Source organism: Mirounga leonina, unplaced genomic scaffold (genome assembly GCF_011800145.1).
Source record: "Mirounga leonina isolate KUSES-001 unplaced genomic scaffold, KU_Mleo_1.0 Mir_128, whole genome shotgun sequence".
In the NCBI taxonomy this organism is placed as follows: Eukaryota; Metazoa; Chordata; class Mammalia; order Carnivora; family Phocidae; genus Mirounga; species Mirounga leonina.
Window position 1 is genome coordinate 20,135,847 of NW_023270320.1, and position 16,112 is coordinate 20,151,958.

Sequence of the window (16,112 nt, forward strand, 5' to 3'; positions counted from 1 at the left end):
TTATGCTATATAATCTTACTAGACTAATATTTCTTATAAACTCTGACTGATATCTCTTTTCACAAACTTTCATTTATTTCCTCTTTTTCAGTTCATTGAACTTAAAAACCACCTTACTCTTGATATTCTTTATAATATTCAGTTCTTCTATCCAGCATGAACAGAGTAATTCAGAGGACTGGCTTTGAAGCTAGACCTGGGTCAAGAATTCTACCTATATTTCTTCTGTATTTGTCATGGCTCCTACAGGGCAAATACATACTGTTACTCATCTTTTCATGTGTTAGAGCAGTGGTTTTCAAACTCTTTGGCATTATGTACCTTCTTGCAAATCTCTTCAGTGAGTAATAGAAGACAGCTATATTCTCATTTGCTTTTTTTATTCAGTAGTTGCAGTGTGTTGTTTTTCATAAAGTATATTAAGAAAATCTGCCTCACAGATAAAGAAGTAGGAAAAAGGAAGAGTATTTTAATAGCCCTTTCAGATTATTGTAGATATTCTTCTTTGATACTGAATCAACACTTGGCTAGTGGTAGTTTCTTAAAGTTTAGTTGCAGTGTGGAATTTGAAACTTTTGTCATCTGTTATGTTAAAATCCACTGGCCTACACTGCACTTTGAATGGATCTTTTACCCTTATATAATCTTGTAACATCAAACCGAAGATACTGGTTGATTCAGTTATGCAGATCTTCCAAATGTTGACATATTTATTATACAATACATTTTTAAAATCACATTCAGTGATATTGTCATAATATTCTCATGAAAGTCTTTACTTATTGGAAAGCTGTCAAACTCATGGTGGTGTATACAAGTTTTCCCAAACTCTAATTTTTACTGAAAGCTCAAATGTTATTACTGGCAACAAATACTGTCAGTTGTTTTCTTTAAGTTAAAGCTGACTTTGTTCATTTGTAAGAAAGTGCCTGCCAAATACCTAAGTCTAAATAACCATAATTTGTCTGTCAGTTGTTCTTTCAAGTAAAAATCACGTTCCATGAAAAAAAGTTCAGTTCACAACTCAAAGAATCACAGTGCTTTCTCTCAAGACAGCGATAGTACTTTGGAATGCAACAGAGTGCTTTATGCACACTTCCCATTTCATCTCACAGCATATGACGACATACTCAAAGACACCTATCCAATGCCGGGTATTGCACTAGGCACTGGAGATAAAGGGGTGAGGGAAACAAACAAATAAAAATAGGTGCCCTCCACCCTCACAATGCTTACAATCTGGTGGACAAAACCAGCGCTGATCAATGAAATAAGTAAATAGCAAATTATATCTGTGATAAGTGCCATGAAAGAAAGATACTTGAGGCTCTGAGAGCATATTTTGGAGAAGTAACTTAGGTAGCTCAGGGAGATATTCCCTGGGCAAATAAATATCCACATGAAATGTGAATTGTGAATAAGAGTTAACTAGGCTAGTAGGAAGTTGAGAGTAGAGAATTTCAGCAGGAGAAACAGCAAATATCAAGGTGCCATGACAAGAAGGAATGTGATACATGTGAGGAGGGGAAAAAGATCTGGGTAGCTATAGTGCAAGGAGCAAAGAAGAATATGGTATGAAGTGAGGGTGGGTATGTGGGGCAGTTCCACATCATTGAGTTGGTAAGCTTATATTAAACATTTTTGTTTTTATCCTAAAAGTAATGGAAAATCATGGCAGTAGTGTAAGCTGCAGAATAATTTGGTGTGTTAGAAAACAACTCAACTGAGTAACTTTTTAAAATCCTTTTGGCTTTATTCAATGATTCATGAATCAGGCAGCATCCAATCTAGCAGATAGTGAGGAGCTCCAAGGAGCTGTATAAAACAAAAGACTTATAGGCAGAAGGGAACAGGAATAAGAAAGTTATACGAGGCAAAAAAAAAAAGTGGGTTAGTTAGTGAAAGGTTACTACCTTCCTTTAGAGGACAGCAGGGGTCTCTCAGGCAGATTACAAACTAGTGCTGATTGACTGATTTAAGATTCCATTTCTGGCAGAACAGAAACTGTAATTAAGCCGTGGCTTGGTTATGTGGGTCTTAGCATAAGGAACTCCATATTGAACCTGTTGTCTTGTTTTTAACAGGTGCATACCATTATTAGATTGTGTTTTGAAAAGATCTTTCAGGGTGGACATAGATTGAAGAGGGCCAGAGTGAGCATGAGCAGATCAGAGAGGAGACTCTTGTCCAGGCTTGAAAAGCTTCTAATAAGGGTGGTAATGGTGATGATGGAGTAATGAGTACTAAAAATTTCTGGCTGGTTTACCTGTATGGATGGCAGTGGAGACCAGGTTTGAAGGGAAATATTGTAACTTCAACTTTGGACATGATGGATTTAAGATGCTTTAGATATCCAAAAGAGGAGATATGGAAGAGGCAGTTGGATCTGGCTTTTGATCATTCATTTCAAGTCATTGAAAATCAATGTACCAAATAATCAGTTGTTTGATAATCTACTTGAAACTGCCAAACAAATGCCTTAAGTTATGTTAGAACAAATTATAGCCCTTTTTCTTCAGAGCTAGGGATATGGCAAAACCTTAAATAAATCCTTAAGAGCTAATATATAGCATGGTTACTGTAGTTGATAATACCATATTGTATAATTGAAATTTGCCAAAAGAGTAGATCTTAAGCATTCCTAATAGTAACCAAAAAAGTAACTATGTGAGGTGAAAAAAAATGTGTAAAAGCTCAAAAAAAATTAAATCCTAAATAATTTGGCAAATTGGCTACTTTGAAAATTATCTTTTAATCAATTAATATTTTAGATTTTAGATTATTTCCGTTGGAGATGAGGGGAGAGGGCTGGGTAGAGTATATATTTAGGGTTCATCTGTATGTGATTGGTAATTAATGCAATAATTATGGATGAGATTGTCTAGGAGGCAGTATAGAATGAGAACATAGGTGACCAAGGACCAATCCTTGAGGAACTCCTAGACTTTAAATGATGAAGGTACAACAGCTTGAAAGATGAGCCTCAAAAGGAAAAATAGGAGTATCCAGAAACATGGGAACAAAATCAAGAGTATGGAGTCATAGAAGTCAAGGAAAATGAACAGAATGGTCAAATGAGATGTCAAGTTAGATGAGGACAGAAAAATGTCTACTAGATTTAGTAATTTGAAGGTTATTGATGATTTTTAAAATGATGTTTCAATGTAGTGATTAGAACAAAGACCAGATTGCAAGAGCAGATGAAGAAATGAAGACAGTGAGTATAAAGGACCCTTTCAAAATGTTTGGCTGGGAAGTAGAGAGGAAATGAAAGATAGTACTTGAAGGAGAGACTTTATCATGCAATATTTTGTCAGGAGACTCTGAGGTTATCAACTGAAGGAGAGGGAACTATATGAACAAACACATGGGATCAAGAGAGTAAATGATGTGTTCAGAATAGTCCACTTTGGGAGTCTGTAAGGTAGTAGTGATAGAAAAGGCTATAAATTGAGTAGGGCTCTTTTTTGGAGGAATTTGAGGGCTGTGGAAAGGATTATATCTCTCTGCGCTCCTTTAACCTCCCTTTCTTCCCTCCCTTCTAGAAATATTTATTGAGTACTTACCATGTACCAGATAACCGTGTTTCGCCTTGGAATTGGTTGTTTGATACTTTTTGTCCTCTTAAAATATTTTAAGTTTCGTAAGTGTAGAGACTGTACGTAGAAAAGGCCCTTATACAAAAATAGATCTATATGTGTTCCATACATTTGTTTAATTGATTTCATACAATTTTTTGTATGAAATCTTTTTATATTTATTATTAAGTTAGCACAGATTTGATAAAACTGTTGATGTATTTTTTAGAATATCAAATGGTATTTTTGCATCAAATTCTATAATTTTTGTCAAATTTATGTTTGAGAAGTCATTCAATAAGTAATGCTTAATTTAGAATTTCATAGTTTGAAAATTTTTAATTCATTATTTTCTTGAATTTTTTCTTCATAATATACTGACTGTAAGCCTGTTGGTGGCTTTTTACTTTTTGGAAATAAATTTCAAATTTGATTCTTTTCAAGATATTACAAAACTACCACTTGCAGGAAAAAACATTCCATTATAAAAAACTTGCACAGGACATTTAACAACCAGAAATTAACTGATCAGTTAGTTTCAAACTGGGACTTTTAAAACATAGTTAAGAATGATCACTAAAGATCAAGATATTTGTAAAAACTTTTTTTCAAGTGTAGGGTTACAAAAAGAAATATTTGCCTCGGAAGAGAAAATGTTTCATAGACTGAATATTAAATCATATGTATATCAGTGTGGCATATTGAAATTAGACAGACTTGTATTTAAACCTGAGCATTCATTTACTAGCTTTGAGAACTTTGTTAAATTATTTTTTTGTCTCCTCATTTATAAAAATAAAAATAATAGCAACCTCATGAGATTTTTGAAGATTGAGTGATATTGGTTGTGTTTAGTAAGATATCAGAAACACAGTAAGCACTTAATACATGTTGGTAGCTGTCATTGTCACTATCTTCATCATCGTTTGAATTCATAATCATAATATTTTTAAAAAATCTTTGATATAATTTTATGGTGACATCAACAGGAAAAAATTGGTATGCTGTGTAAACATTTGCTTAATATAGTTCAAATAAATGTTAATCAAGATATATTTGATTGTTGATTAAGCTTTGTGTTTGAAATCTAGAAAAATTCTTATTTTACCTACCTCAATAGAACCTAAAAGGTAAGTTTCCCTTCTAGAACTAAAATAATTGATTACCTTCATGTAGCTTCAAGTATTATTTTAATTTTAGTTTTAAAAAATATATTGTTAAAAATTTCAAACATACATAAAAGTATTAAAAATATGATGAACATCAACCTATAGCTGAAGAAATAAAATACATCCAATAGAATTGAAGTCCCTCTTCACCCAAGTTATATTTATATATGTAGTAACTTCATATGAAATAAGGAATTTAGAAAATCAGAAAATCCTTTGAAGAACAATCTTAATGGCTCTTTAGTCTTTATAAAAAAAGCTAATAATACTGAACATGGTGACATATCCGGCAGAATGAATATGTCTTTTGTGAATAATTTACCCTGGAAATCTCATAAACCCTACAAAACTCAAGAGTGTGTCTAACTTCCTCTTCTGATAAATAGCTTCTGAACATTGCATAAGAGCATGTGCATGTACTTTAGTGCCATTTGTTTTTCTTCTGTTCATACTGCTATATTTCAAAAGCAACAGATAATAAATACTATTTACAGTGTTCTGTTCATTATGAAAAGGAGGATGAAATAAATGTATTAGAATTAAGGCTAAATGCTGACTTCTTTATAAACCTGTGATTTTAATCACTTGATTACACATTTGTATAAATTATCTTGGGTAAAAAAAGGATATTGTTGCTATATAGAGAAGAAGTCAATCTCCATAAAAATCGGTTTGCTGAATTTTAGAACATACTTCTATGCTTTCGATCTTAAAGTGACTTTTTATATTGCTTACAAAAAAGAAAGTTACATGGCAAAAACTGCCTATCTTATAGTCTTGACTTCAATGTACTGTTTACAGTAACTATGGTTAATTATAAAGAAATAGCCACATTGCCATGTAAAAAAATTATTGGTTATCATTATTGTAATGTAGCTGAAATAATTAATATTTACCAGCTCCTAATGCAGCTGTGTTATAAGACTTAATCACATATAAATCTGGAGATAATTCTTGGGCAGACATTAGATATTCAGAGTTTTCAAATCTGAGCAAAGGAAACAGCAATGGTGACTGAGCATTTATTCCAATATTATAAGATTTATAGTGTTTGAGATCTTCAAGGGTGTGAGGAGGAATCAGAAAAAGAAAGTGATCTCGGTAATTTATTCAATTATAACACTCTTGTTCTAGAAATGATTCTTAAATACGGGGAAAGAATGGAGAACAGGATGAGGGTCTCCCTATCGTGTTACCTGCTTTCATCTTCATCTCCTTTTCTCATTGCCCCGATCCTTCCCCTTCACCCTAGAGAGACCTGGCGTTTGAATTGTAACTAGAGATAAAGCAGACATCATAGGCAGCACCTTACAATTATAATTTCTCTATGTTCATATTTTATGTTCTAGTATGAATATTTAATAAATATCAGTATTTGTGTTTTTAAGCCCATAGGATGTTTAACATGGAGTAAGTTAACTTTATAAATCCAGAAATCCCCAAAGTAAGATGATTATGGAAAATGTGTCCTATTCTACTGCTATCACTTATTATAACTAGTGTATAGTACATGAAACAAATACATAAGTCAAATCTATACCTTAGATCCACATCTCAAAGCCAAAAAATATTTTGTTTTTAGATATGGAAGCTTGGTGTTATGAGTTAGGGTTGTAGATGGTTACTGAATTCAGATGTACATTACATGAAGTATTTATTATCTAACTCTTTTATATTTGTTTATTACAGTTGTTAAAACGTGGAAGTCACTTACCAAACAGGTAGGTTAAAGCTCTTGGTGTACATATGCATGCACACTATATATATATGCATACCCACTTTGGAAAATAGTTTGGCATCATCTATAAAATTAAAGATACACATACCCTGTACCTACCAGTTCTCTTGGATCTCAGTTCTGCCATACGTATACCTAGTAAAGTTAAACTTGAATATGCCCTATGATCCAATAATTTTACACTAGTCTCTATACCTAGAGAAACTTGTACATGCATGAGAGGTTCACAGGAATGTTATTAGATTATTCATGGTTGGCCAGAAAGACTACAGTACAATGTCAATAAGATAAATAAGTTTTTATATATTCATACAGTGAATAGTATACCAAGTGAAAACAAATGAATTATACTGGTGCTTAAACTAGATGAATCTGGGAAACATAATGACAGGCAGTTCACAAAAATATAAATTACAGTTCCATTTACATAAAGTCTAAAAAGAAACCACTTAAGGATGCATTCATAGGTGGGAAAACTAAGGAATGATAAATATTAAATTCAAGACAATATTTACCTCTGGGGGAGATGGAAGGAAATATCATCAGTGAGAAGTGCAAAGAGGCTTCTAAAGTACTGGTAATTTTCTGTTTCTTAACAATTTCTAACTTTAAATTTTACATATATTCCTTTTGCACTTTTAAATGTATGATAAACTTCAATTTAAAAAAAAAGAAACAGTATAGCATTCTAGGGAACTTCCTTAATCAGTTATAGAGAATCTTCCAAAAGCCTGTAGCAAACATGATGTTTACATATAAAACTTTAGACATTCTCTTTCAAATTAGATAGAATACAAATATGCTATCACAACTACTACTCACTGTTTTATTACAGGTCTAAGCTAAGGGAGTATATTAATTTGCTAGGGCTGCTGTAACAAATGCCAAAGTTGGGTGGCTTAAGCAACAGAAATTTATTTTCTCACAGTTCTGGAGGCTGGAAGTTCAGGATCAAGGTGTTGGCAGGGTGGGTTTCTTCTGAGGCCTCCCTCCTTGGCTTGTAGATGTCTGTCTTCTCCCTCTGTCATCTCCCCATCATTGTTCTGTGCATGTCTGTATCCTGATGTCTTCTTATAAGGACACCAGTCATATTGGATTAGGACCAACTATAATGACCTCGTTTAATAATCTTAATTACCTTTGTAAAGGCCGTCTCTAAATACAGTCACATTCTGGGTACTGAGAATTATGATTTCAAATTTGAGGTAGACATAACTCAGGCTATAACATGTAGTACGACAAGAAAAAATAGGTTCCAAGGAGCAGGACAGTAAGAAACAATATGATTGAGAGAAAAATATAAAAATGCATAGATTTCAAATTCAGATTTAGTAAAAGTTTAGCAAGGTTGCTGCTAGTATTTCTGCACCAGCAAAGCAATTAGAAACTGCACTATCAAATAAGGTACTTTTCACAATAGCAACAAAAAGTATTAGATTCTTAGTGTACTTAACAGAAGATGTGCAAGATATTATTCTATTTTTTAAGAGATATGAGTAAGCAGAGAAATATGTCATGTTCACAGATGATTCATTTAGAAGAGTAAGGGCCCAGAATTTTCCGAACAATTCTGAAAAGGAAGGAAGGGAAGCAAACAGACAAACAATAGGATGAGAACAATTGGGCCTGTCTCATATTAAGATTAATAATAGAGCTATAATTAAAATAGTATTATATTATTGCAAGAATTTTTTAATTAGGTGAAAATAATAGAATATAGAATCTAGAAACAGACCCAGGCATGTATGGGAAGATCTGTAAATCCCTGGAGGAAGGATTGACCTTTAGGTATTGGAACAATAGTCTTTCCAAAATGGGGCTAAATACAATTAAATATCAAACTGACCACCATATACAAAAGCAAATTTCAGATGGATTAAGTTCTTACTTTGACAAAAAATTCTGAAATATTAGAAGTAAAATAAAGGACACAGGAGGTTTCATTAGATGAGACACATAAAACAAAGCTCAAAGGAAATTTTGGAAGATTTTACTAAATTAAATATCAGAAACTTTGGCATACCAAAAGAGTGCCAACAATGTTAAAAGATGTATGACAGATGGGAAAATATGCTTGCAATATATTAACAAAATATTAAGTGTACTATACTTATATAGGACTCCTGTAAGTCAATATAAAAAAGATAATCAGCTCAGTAAGAAAAAAAGGGTAAACATAGAATGGCTGATAAATATATATAAAGGACCTCAACCTCACTAGTGATTAGGGATATGCAAATTAAACCAATAATATGGTACTGTTTCACACCCATCAGATTATCAGCTTCCAGAAATCTAGCAGGACCAATAATTAGCAACGAAGAAGAAAGAACCAGGTGAGGGTGTATTGTATATTCACTTTTGAGAGGAATTTGGCAAATGTAATAAAGTTGAAAGTACACATCAAAAACTGTACTTTTAGAGAAGTATACTAGAGAAATATTACACCAGCAGTCCTGTACGTGTTTTCTGCAGCATCGATTGTAATAGCCAAAATTAAAAAAAAGAAACAATATAAATGTCAGTCAGTTGAGAAATGAATAAAAAAAATTGTGAAATAGGCATTCAGAGACAAATACAGTAATACAGAACCACAATGAAAAAATACATCCAAGTTATGAATGGACCTAGAAGACTGAAAGTTGAGTAACAGCAAGTTGCAGAATAATATAGACTGCCTGTTCTTAAAGTGCAAACACCTTTTCAGGGGTCCATGAAGTCAAAACTATTTTTATAATAACACCAAGAAGATAATTTGTTTTATTATTTGCATTCTCTCACAAGTGTACAGAGGGGTTTTTTAGAGGCTACAGGATGATTGATGATGCCATCAATCTGACATCTAATAGAATATGTGTTTGTGTATTTTTGTGTTTAAAAATTTATCATTTCTACTTCCACATGCATTAAATATGATATCCACATAAACAAGATCTCCTTGGGGTCCATAATAATTTTTAAGAGTATAAAGAATTTACATTTCAGGGGCGCCTGGGTGGCTCAGTCGTTGGGCGTCTGCCTTCGGCTCGGGTCATGATCCCGGGGTCCTGGGATCGAGCCCCGCGTCAGGCTCCCTGCTCCGTGGGAAGCCTGCTTCTCCCTCTCCTGCTCCCCCTGCTTGTGTTCCTGCTCTCGCTGTCTCTCTCTCTGTCAAATAAATAAAATCTTTAGAAAAAAAAAAAAAAAGAATTTACATTTCAGAACTGCTAATATAGAACTGCTGTGTAGCCATTAAAATGCAATGAAGAATATTTGGCAGGAAAATATGCCCATGAAGTATTAAGTGCAAAGAGTAAGTTACAAAACAATATGTAGAAAATAATTTAATATTTGCTGCAATGACAAAAAAGCTATATAATTATGCCTAGAGAGAATTAGACTAAAAGGATTTAAATAAAACTTTCAATTATGGGGCGCCTGGGTGGCTCAGTTGGTTAAGCGACTGCCTTCGGCTCAGGTCATGATCCTGGAGTCCCGGGATCGAGTCCCATATTGGGCTCCTTGCTCAGCAGGGGGTCTGCTTCTCCCTCTGACCCTCCCCCCTCTCATGTGCTCTCTCTTTCTCATTCTCTCTCTCTCAAATAAATAAATAAAATCTTAAAAAAAAAAAAAAAACAACTTTCAATTATGGTTCATTCCTGGATTGAAATTAGTTTTTATTTTCTATACTTGCTAATTTTCCTATAATGCATATATATTAACTATATAATAAGACAAAATTATACTTATTTAAGAAAATTATATAAATCTTTTACAAGGCACCATAATTCTAGGAAAATGAATTTGATACAGCAAATATCTATTTAATACCAACTTACAATATGCGATATAACTCTGATGCTAACCACCCAGATTTAGTGTCAGACTCCACTGATTTAAGGGCACAGTCCCCAACAAGACTGCCCTTATTTCAGATGCCAGCTGCAAGATCAAGGGTCCCCAGGCCCCCCACACTTCTGACCAACTGGCTACAAATCCAAGAGGCTCCCATAATTCCCCTTGAAGTTCAGTAATTTGCTAGACTGATTCAGAACTCAGACACATTCTGTATTTATAATTAACAGTTTATAATTATTTTAAGAGACACAAATCAGGACTAGCCATATGAAGAGACTCTGAGGACAGGTATAGGAAGATCCCAAACACAGACCTTCCATGCCCTCTTCCCATGGAGAAGTGTGTCACCCCTCCTGGCACACCAATATATTTACTAGTGGCAATCTCCACTGAGCTTGGGTGTTGAGTTGTTATTGAAGGTTTCATTATGTAGGTATAATTGATTCATTGGCCCAGTGATTGAACTCAATCTCCGTTCCCTTTCCCTACCCCTCCCCAGAGGTAGGGAGACCTCAGAGCCCCAACCTTCTAATCCCATGGTGGTCCTTTCTGGCTATCAGTAACCCATCCAGGGTCATCCTATAACCAAGTGTGATTCAAGGATATAGCATCTTCCAGAAACCAGGGGCAAAGGCCAACCAAAGTATTTATTATTTTTTTAAAGATTTTTTATTTATTTGAGAGAGAGCGAGAGAGCACAAGCAGGTCCCCTGCTAGCAGGGAGCCCAATGTGGGGCTCGATCCCAGGACCCTGAGATCGTGACCGGAGCAAAGGCAGACACCTAATCGACTGAGCCACCCAGATGCCCCAAATTATTTATTATTATAACACTACTACATGTAAGAGACCAAGATCTAGGCACTGGGAATGGGGAGAGAAATTCCCAGTCTGAGCGGAAATACAGATTTTAATACGTTTTAAAACTTCTTAAAGTGAACTGAAGACAAAAATCAGTATGTTGGGGCGCCTGGGTGGCTCAGTTGGTTAAGCGACTGCCTTCGGCTCAGGTCATGATCCTGGAGTCCCGGGATCGAGTCCCGCATAGGGCTCCCTGCTCAGCGAGGAGCCTGCTTCTCCCTCTGACCCTCCCCCCTCTCATGTACTCTCTCTCTCTCTCCCTCTCTCTCTCATTCTCGCTCTCTCAAATAAATAAGTCTTAAAAAAAAAAAAATCAGTGTGTTAATTAGATAATCCAGACCAGAAGAAGCTGAATTATTACTAAAATAAACTGCTTAGTCAGTAAGGATCTGGTCAATCATTTAGTAGTTGTGTGACCTTGGGTAAGTTCTTATCCTCTTTAAGTCTCAGTAAAATATGCATAATGAGAATGTTAATTAAAATTAAATGAGAGATTATATATTGTCAGGCACATAGAGGGCACTCAATAAAAGGTAGCTATGATTTTTTTTTTTTTTTTTTTTGGTTGTAAACTCTAGCTGAGTTCAAGCTGGAAGAGATGAAGTTGAATATATGGAAATAGTTAAAATGGAGAAAGAGAGGTTAATATTTATATAATAGATGTGGTATACATTAAGGTATATAAAATATATGCAAAATGTTCTTTTTAATCTCTTGCTCTAACAAAAATATTTATGAGTTTATTGTTTAAGCAGTAAATATTCCAGCTTCTCGTCGTTATTCAAGCCCGAATTCTTACCTCTGTGCTGTTGCTATTCTAATCAGAAGCTACTGATCATCTGGTGGCGTCTGTTACTTGCAGTGCAGAGATAGATAGCCCTATGAAGGGAATGAAAGCGGGGTTCACAGTGGGCTTCGGGGAATCCATAAATCGCCTAAAAATACCTGTGCTGCCTTTGGCATCCCAGGGTTTCCTTATTTGCCTGTCAGCTCAGCTTTGTAATGAAAAAAAAAAACAACAAAACAGTTTATAATGTTACAGAGCATTTTTAGGTACAGCCACATCAGGAAGGGTTTGTCTGAAAGTGCTTCTCAAACTGGAATGTAGAGAAAGAAAATCGCCCGGAGTTCTTGTTAAAAATACACATTCTGGTTCAGTAGATCTGGGATGGGAACCGAAATTCTGCTTTTTGAACAAGCTCACAGGTTATGCCTAGGCTATTGGGGAACCACATGTTGAGTAGAAGAATCAGGTCTGGGAATAGAAGTGGTTTCTAGTGTTTTTCAGTGTGTTACTTAGCAAACCACCTTTTTTATTTCAAATTATTTCAGTTTATCTCATCAAATCCTTTAATAATTTTTCTTTACAATTAACCAAAATACAATTTTCATTTAATTATTTTGAACTCAGTATGCACAATAAATTCAAATTTCCTTTAGTATCTGAACAATGATTCAAATGTTTAAATTTTCCAAAATAGCTCCCCAACCTGCTGTGGTAGTTTGATTTAGAAACAAACAAAAAAGGCTGACTAAGCAATTGAAGTCTGTGTTCTTTACTGAGTATGTAAGTTAAAATTAGAAAGAAAAAAAAAAAAGGAAACAGTGGTCATAATCACTCAATACCCCTGAACTCCATCTGACATCAGCACTCTTCGAGTCACTACTAAAATATTCTTCATTCTTTCCCAATTTGATCCTCTGTCCATTTACTTCCTCCACAAAGCTCCCTAAATCCAAGAGGGCTACAGAAAAGAGACAGTATGTGAAGCCAGGTCATCATCTCTGACCTTGATTAGGAAATTTACCTTTACTTACCACTTTCATGAAACTATCCTTTTCTAACTGGTTCCTAAACTTAAACTCACTGTTTTATCTTACCCTGATTATTTTTTTTATTTTTTATTTTTTTAAAGATTTTATTTATTTATTTGACAGAGAGAGACACAGCGAGAGAGGGAACACAAGCAGGGAGAGTGGGAGAGGGAAAAGCAGGCTTCCCGCGGAGCAGGGAGCCGGATGCGGGGCTCGATCCCAGGACTCTGGGGTCATGACCTGAGCCGAAGGCAGACGCTTAACGACTGAGCCACCCAGGTGCCCCTTAACCTGAATATTTTATATATGTTCCTCCACTTGCAAAATTTATCTGAAATTTTTGGTAGCTCTAATTGAATTCAACATAGCTTCTTTATGATTTACTTTATATTTAGACTGTGGGCAAATATTGGGTTTTGTGGTTGAATGAACCACAGGTATAGAATAGAATAAATACAGCCATGTCTCAGGTCTTCTAAGTGGAGAATTTTTTTGTATATGACATTTAAATATTTTTTATCTATTTTATAAGTAAGTGGTTTGCCTCTTAATCAATGTTATGATACCTTATGTTATAGGAATTAAATCAAATGCTCTCAGAAACACCACCAGTTTGGAAAGGATCTTCAAAGCTTTTTCGTAATCTTAAAGAAAAAGGTAAGTTAACTTTAGTACTTATGCATTTTAAAATGGACACTGTATTATTTATACTCTTTATATATATTTTTCCTTATACTTAAAATAATATAACAAGTTACTTATATGTGCAGATGTGTGTGTGCATAGAGAAAAAACTGAAAAGAAAAATACCAAAATATTAATGATTGTTTCTGGGTAGCGGGATTAAAAGTGTTTCTTATTTTTAAATATATTATTCATGTCTTTCAAATTTTTTAGAAGAAAATGAACTTTTATGGCATAAAAAATTACTTTCCAACCATATTGAGTAGTGAGGGTTATATTTAATTATAGAAAGCATTTTTCAAAAATATTGATCTCCAACTATTTTTCTTCCATTTTACTTCCAGGAGATTATAGATTTTTAAAAGATTTAGTAATCACTGTGAAGAACTTATTGGATATGTCTTTTGGTCACCCAATTTGAATATGTTTCTTTTAAAACAACACTCGTTGCAAAATCCACCTTTCAACCTACTATATGATCTATATCTATGTATCTAAGCTAAGTTGTTATAAATTCATACATTTCCTCGCAATCAAATTATATAGTTTTTATTGCCATTTTCTTTTACACTTAACTTTTGGTACATATTTATAGGAAAGACTAATTAATAAAATCTCTTTAATCTTAAAAAGGAATTTTTCTTGTAAATATACTTTTTTATATTTTCAAATATAAGAGTATATGAAATAAAAATATTAAAGAAATTATATAAACAGTTACCTTTTTCATTTTCATCAATTTTGACAGATATTGGTTTGAAAATAATTATACTCTAGCATGAAGACAAATATTTTAAAGGATAATTATAATCCATGTATTTTATCTGAGTGGAATTAGAAAATCAGATTGCTTCCACCTGGTTCAAATGGAACCTGAAAGGGGTAGACACCTTACCTTTCATCGTAGGCTTTGCATAATTAGGGTTTTAAAATCTTTGCGAAATCAGAGCCATGGTATATTTAAAGCTCTTAGAAATTTTTTCCTGGAAATTGTCTTAAAGATTGTCATTCAAATCTAGGGTGGGATGATAGGATTAGGAAAAATCAAAGCTCAGAAAGATAAGTTAGCAAATATAAAAATATTTACTTTTAATACCTCTCATGGGAAAATACAAATTGGATCAAGTATCATCTGAGAAAAACAAATGCATGGAAAAAGGAAATTCTTTGTGGTCATAGAAGGGGTTGAATCTGGAAGCCCTGGGTTTAGGCTTGTCCTAATCTTTATGTTACATGAATATTTGCAAATTTTGGGGGGGAAATGATCTATTCAGTGCTATCCCAGAGAATTATCTATAGTGATGGAAATGTTCTATTTCTGTGTTGTCTCCCATAGTAGCTACTAGCCAGTAGGCTTTTAAAAAAAGCACCTGAAATGTGGCTCCTGTAACAGAGGAACTGAATTTTTTATTGTATTTAATTTTATTTATTTTAAATTTAAGTAGCCACATGTGACCAATGGCTACCCTGTAGGATAGTGCAGAGCTATGTCATGGTGATTGGATTATCGAAGGAATCCATGTACACAAAAAGTTTTAGAACCATTAGGTTAGGCGAAGTAGAATGTCCCAGAGAGCCTTGCTTTTTTATAAATTGGTTTAAGTGGCAAAGGAATTTTAAAGCTAAATCTTGAGAGCTATTGAAGATTAATTTACAGTTGCATTTTATCTGCTTAAAGTATTACCCCCGCAAGAAAATGTTACGCAGTTTTACAAAAAATTAATTGTTATGCAACATTTATGAAAACATATATTTCAGACTTAGTTATAACAGCCAGCTGTGTAATGTATCATGATATAGGAACTAAACAGTATAATGTTTTTAAGGAGCTTCCCTTAGAACTTTTTTATTGAATTTTCAAAAGAAATGTAGTTGACATCTTTCTTACCCTCTTTTTTTATATGCTTAGCATATGCATTTTTATTTTATTTTTTGATCTTGGGTAGCCTTAAAATAAATTAAAAGGTGAGTCTAACAGTTTTACATTTTTGTAATTGGAAAGCATTAAGAATCTACAGTTCATGTTGAGTAGTATTTTCTCTTTTCGTTGATCATTTTTATTAAATTATATCATAAATTTCACTTTGTTCTTGTTTGCGGATTACACCACCTCAAAAACCATTTGGTCCTACAAACAAGTACCTACCATGATAATTATGATTAGTACTCTCACTGCTAATTGTTCACTGAGGGAAATCTTGAGTTAATTATCAAATAAAAGATGTAGTTATTAAACTTCTTTATATCAACCAACATCTCTTGTGTGTTCCACCAGGTCAATTAGAACAACAGTCAGTGATGATGGGATTGTAGAGACATAGAGTCCATTTCCCAATCCCATTCCCCTTTTTTCCTTTTCTTTCTTCCTTTCTTTCTTTTCTTTTCTTTCTTTCTTTCTTTCTTTCTTTCTTTCTTTCTTTCTTTCTTTCTTT

The 16,112-nt window shown here is 33.7% G+C and overlaps 1 protein-coding gene across 1 annotated transcript in view; it reads left to right on the forward strand.

Moving 5' to 3' along the window:
- Positions 1-16,112, forward strand: part of MICU3 (mitochondrial calcium uptake family member 3) — a 104,331-nt gene that overhangs the window by 42,795 nt on the left and 45,424 nt on the right. The window contains exons 3-4 of the mRNA XM_035004142.1: positions 6,437-6,468; positions 13,575-13,653. Coding sequence (XP_034860033.1) covers positions 6,437-6,468; positions 13,575-13,653 — 111 coding nt within the window. The remainder of the gene's footprint in view (positions 1-6,436; positions 6,469-13,574; positions 13,654-16,112) is intronic.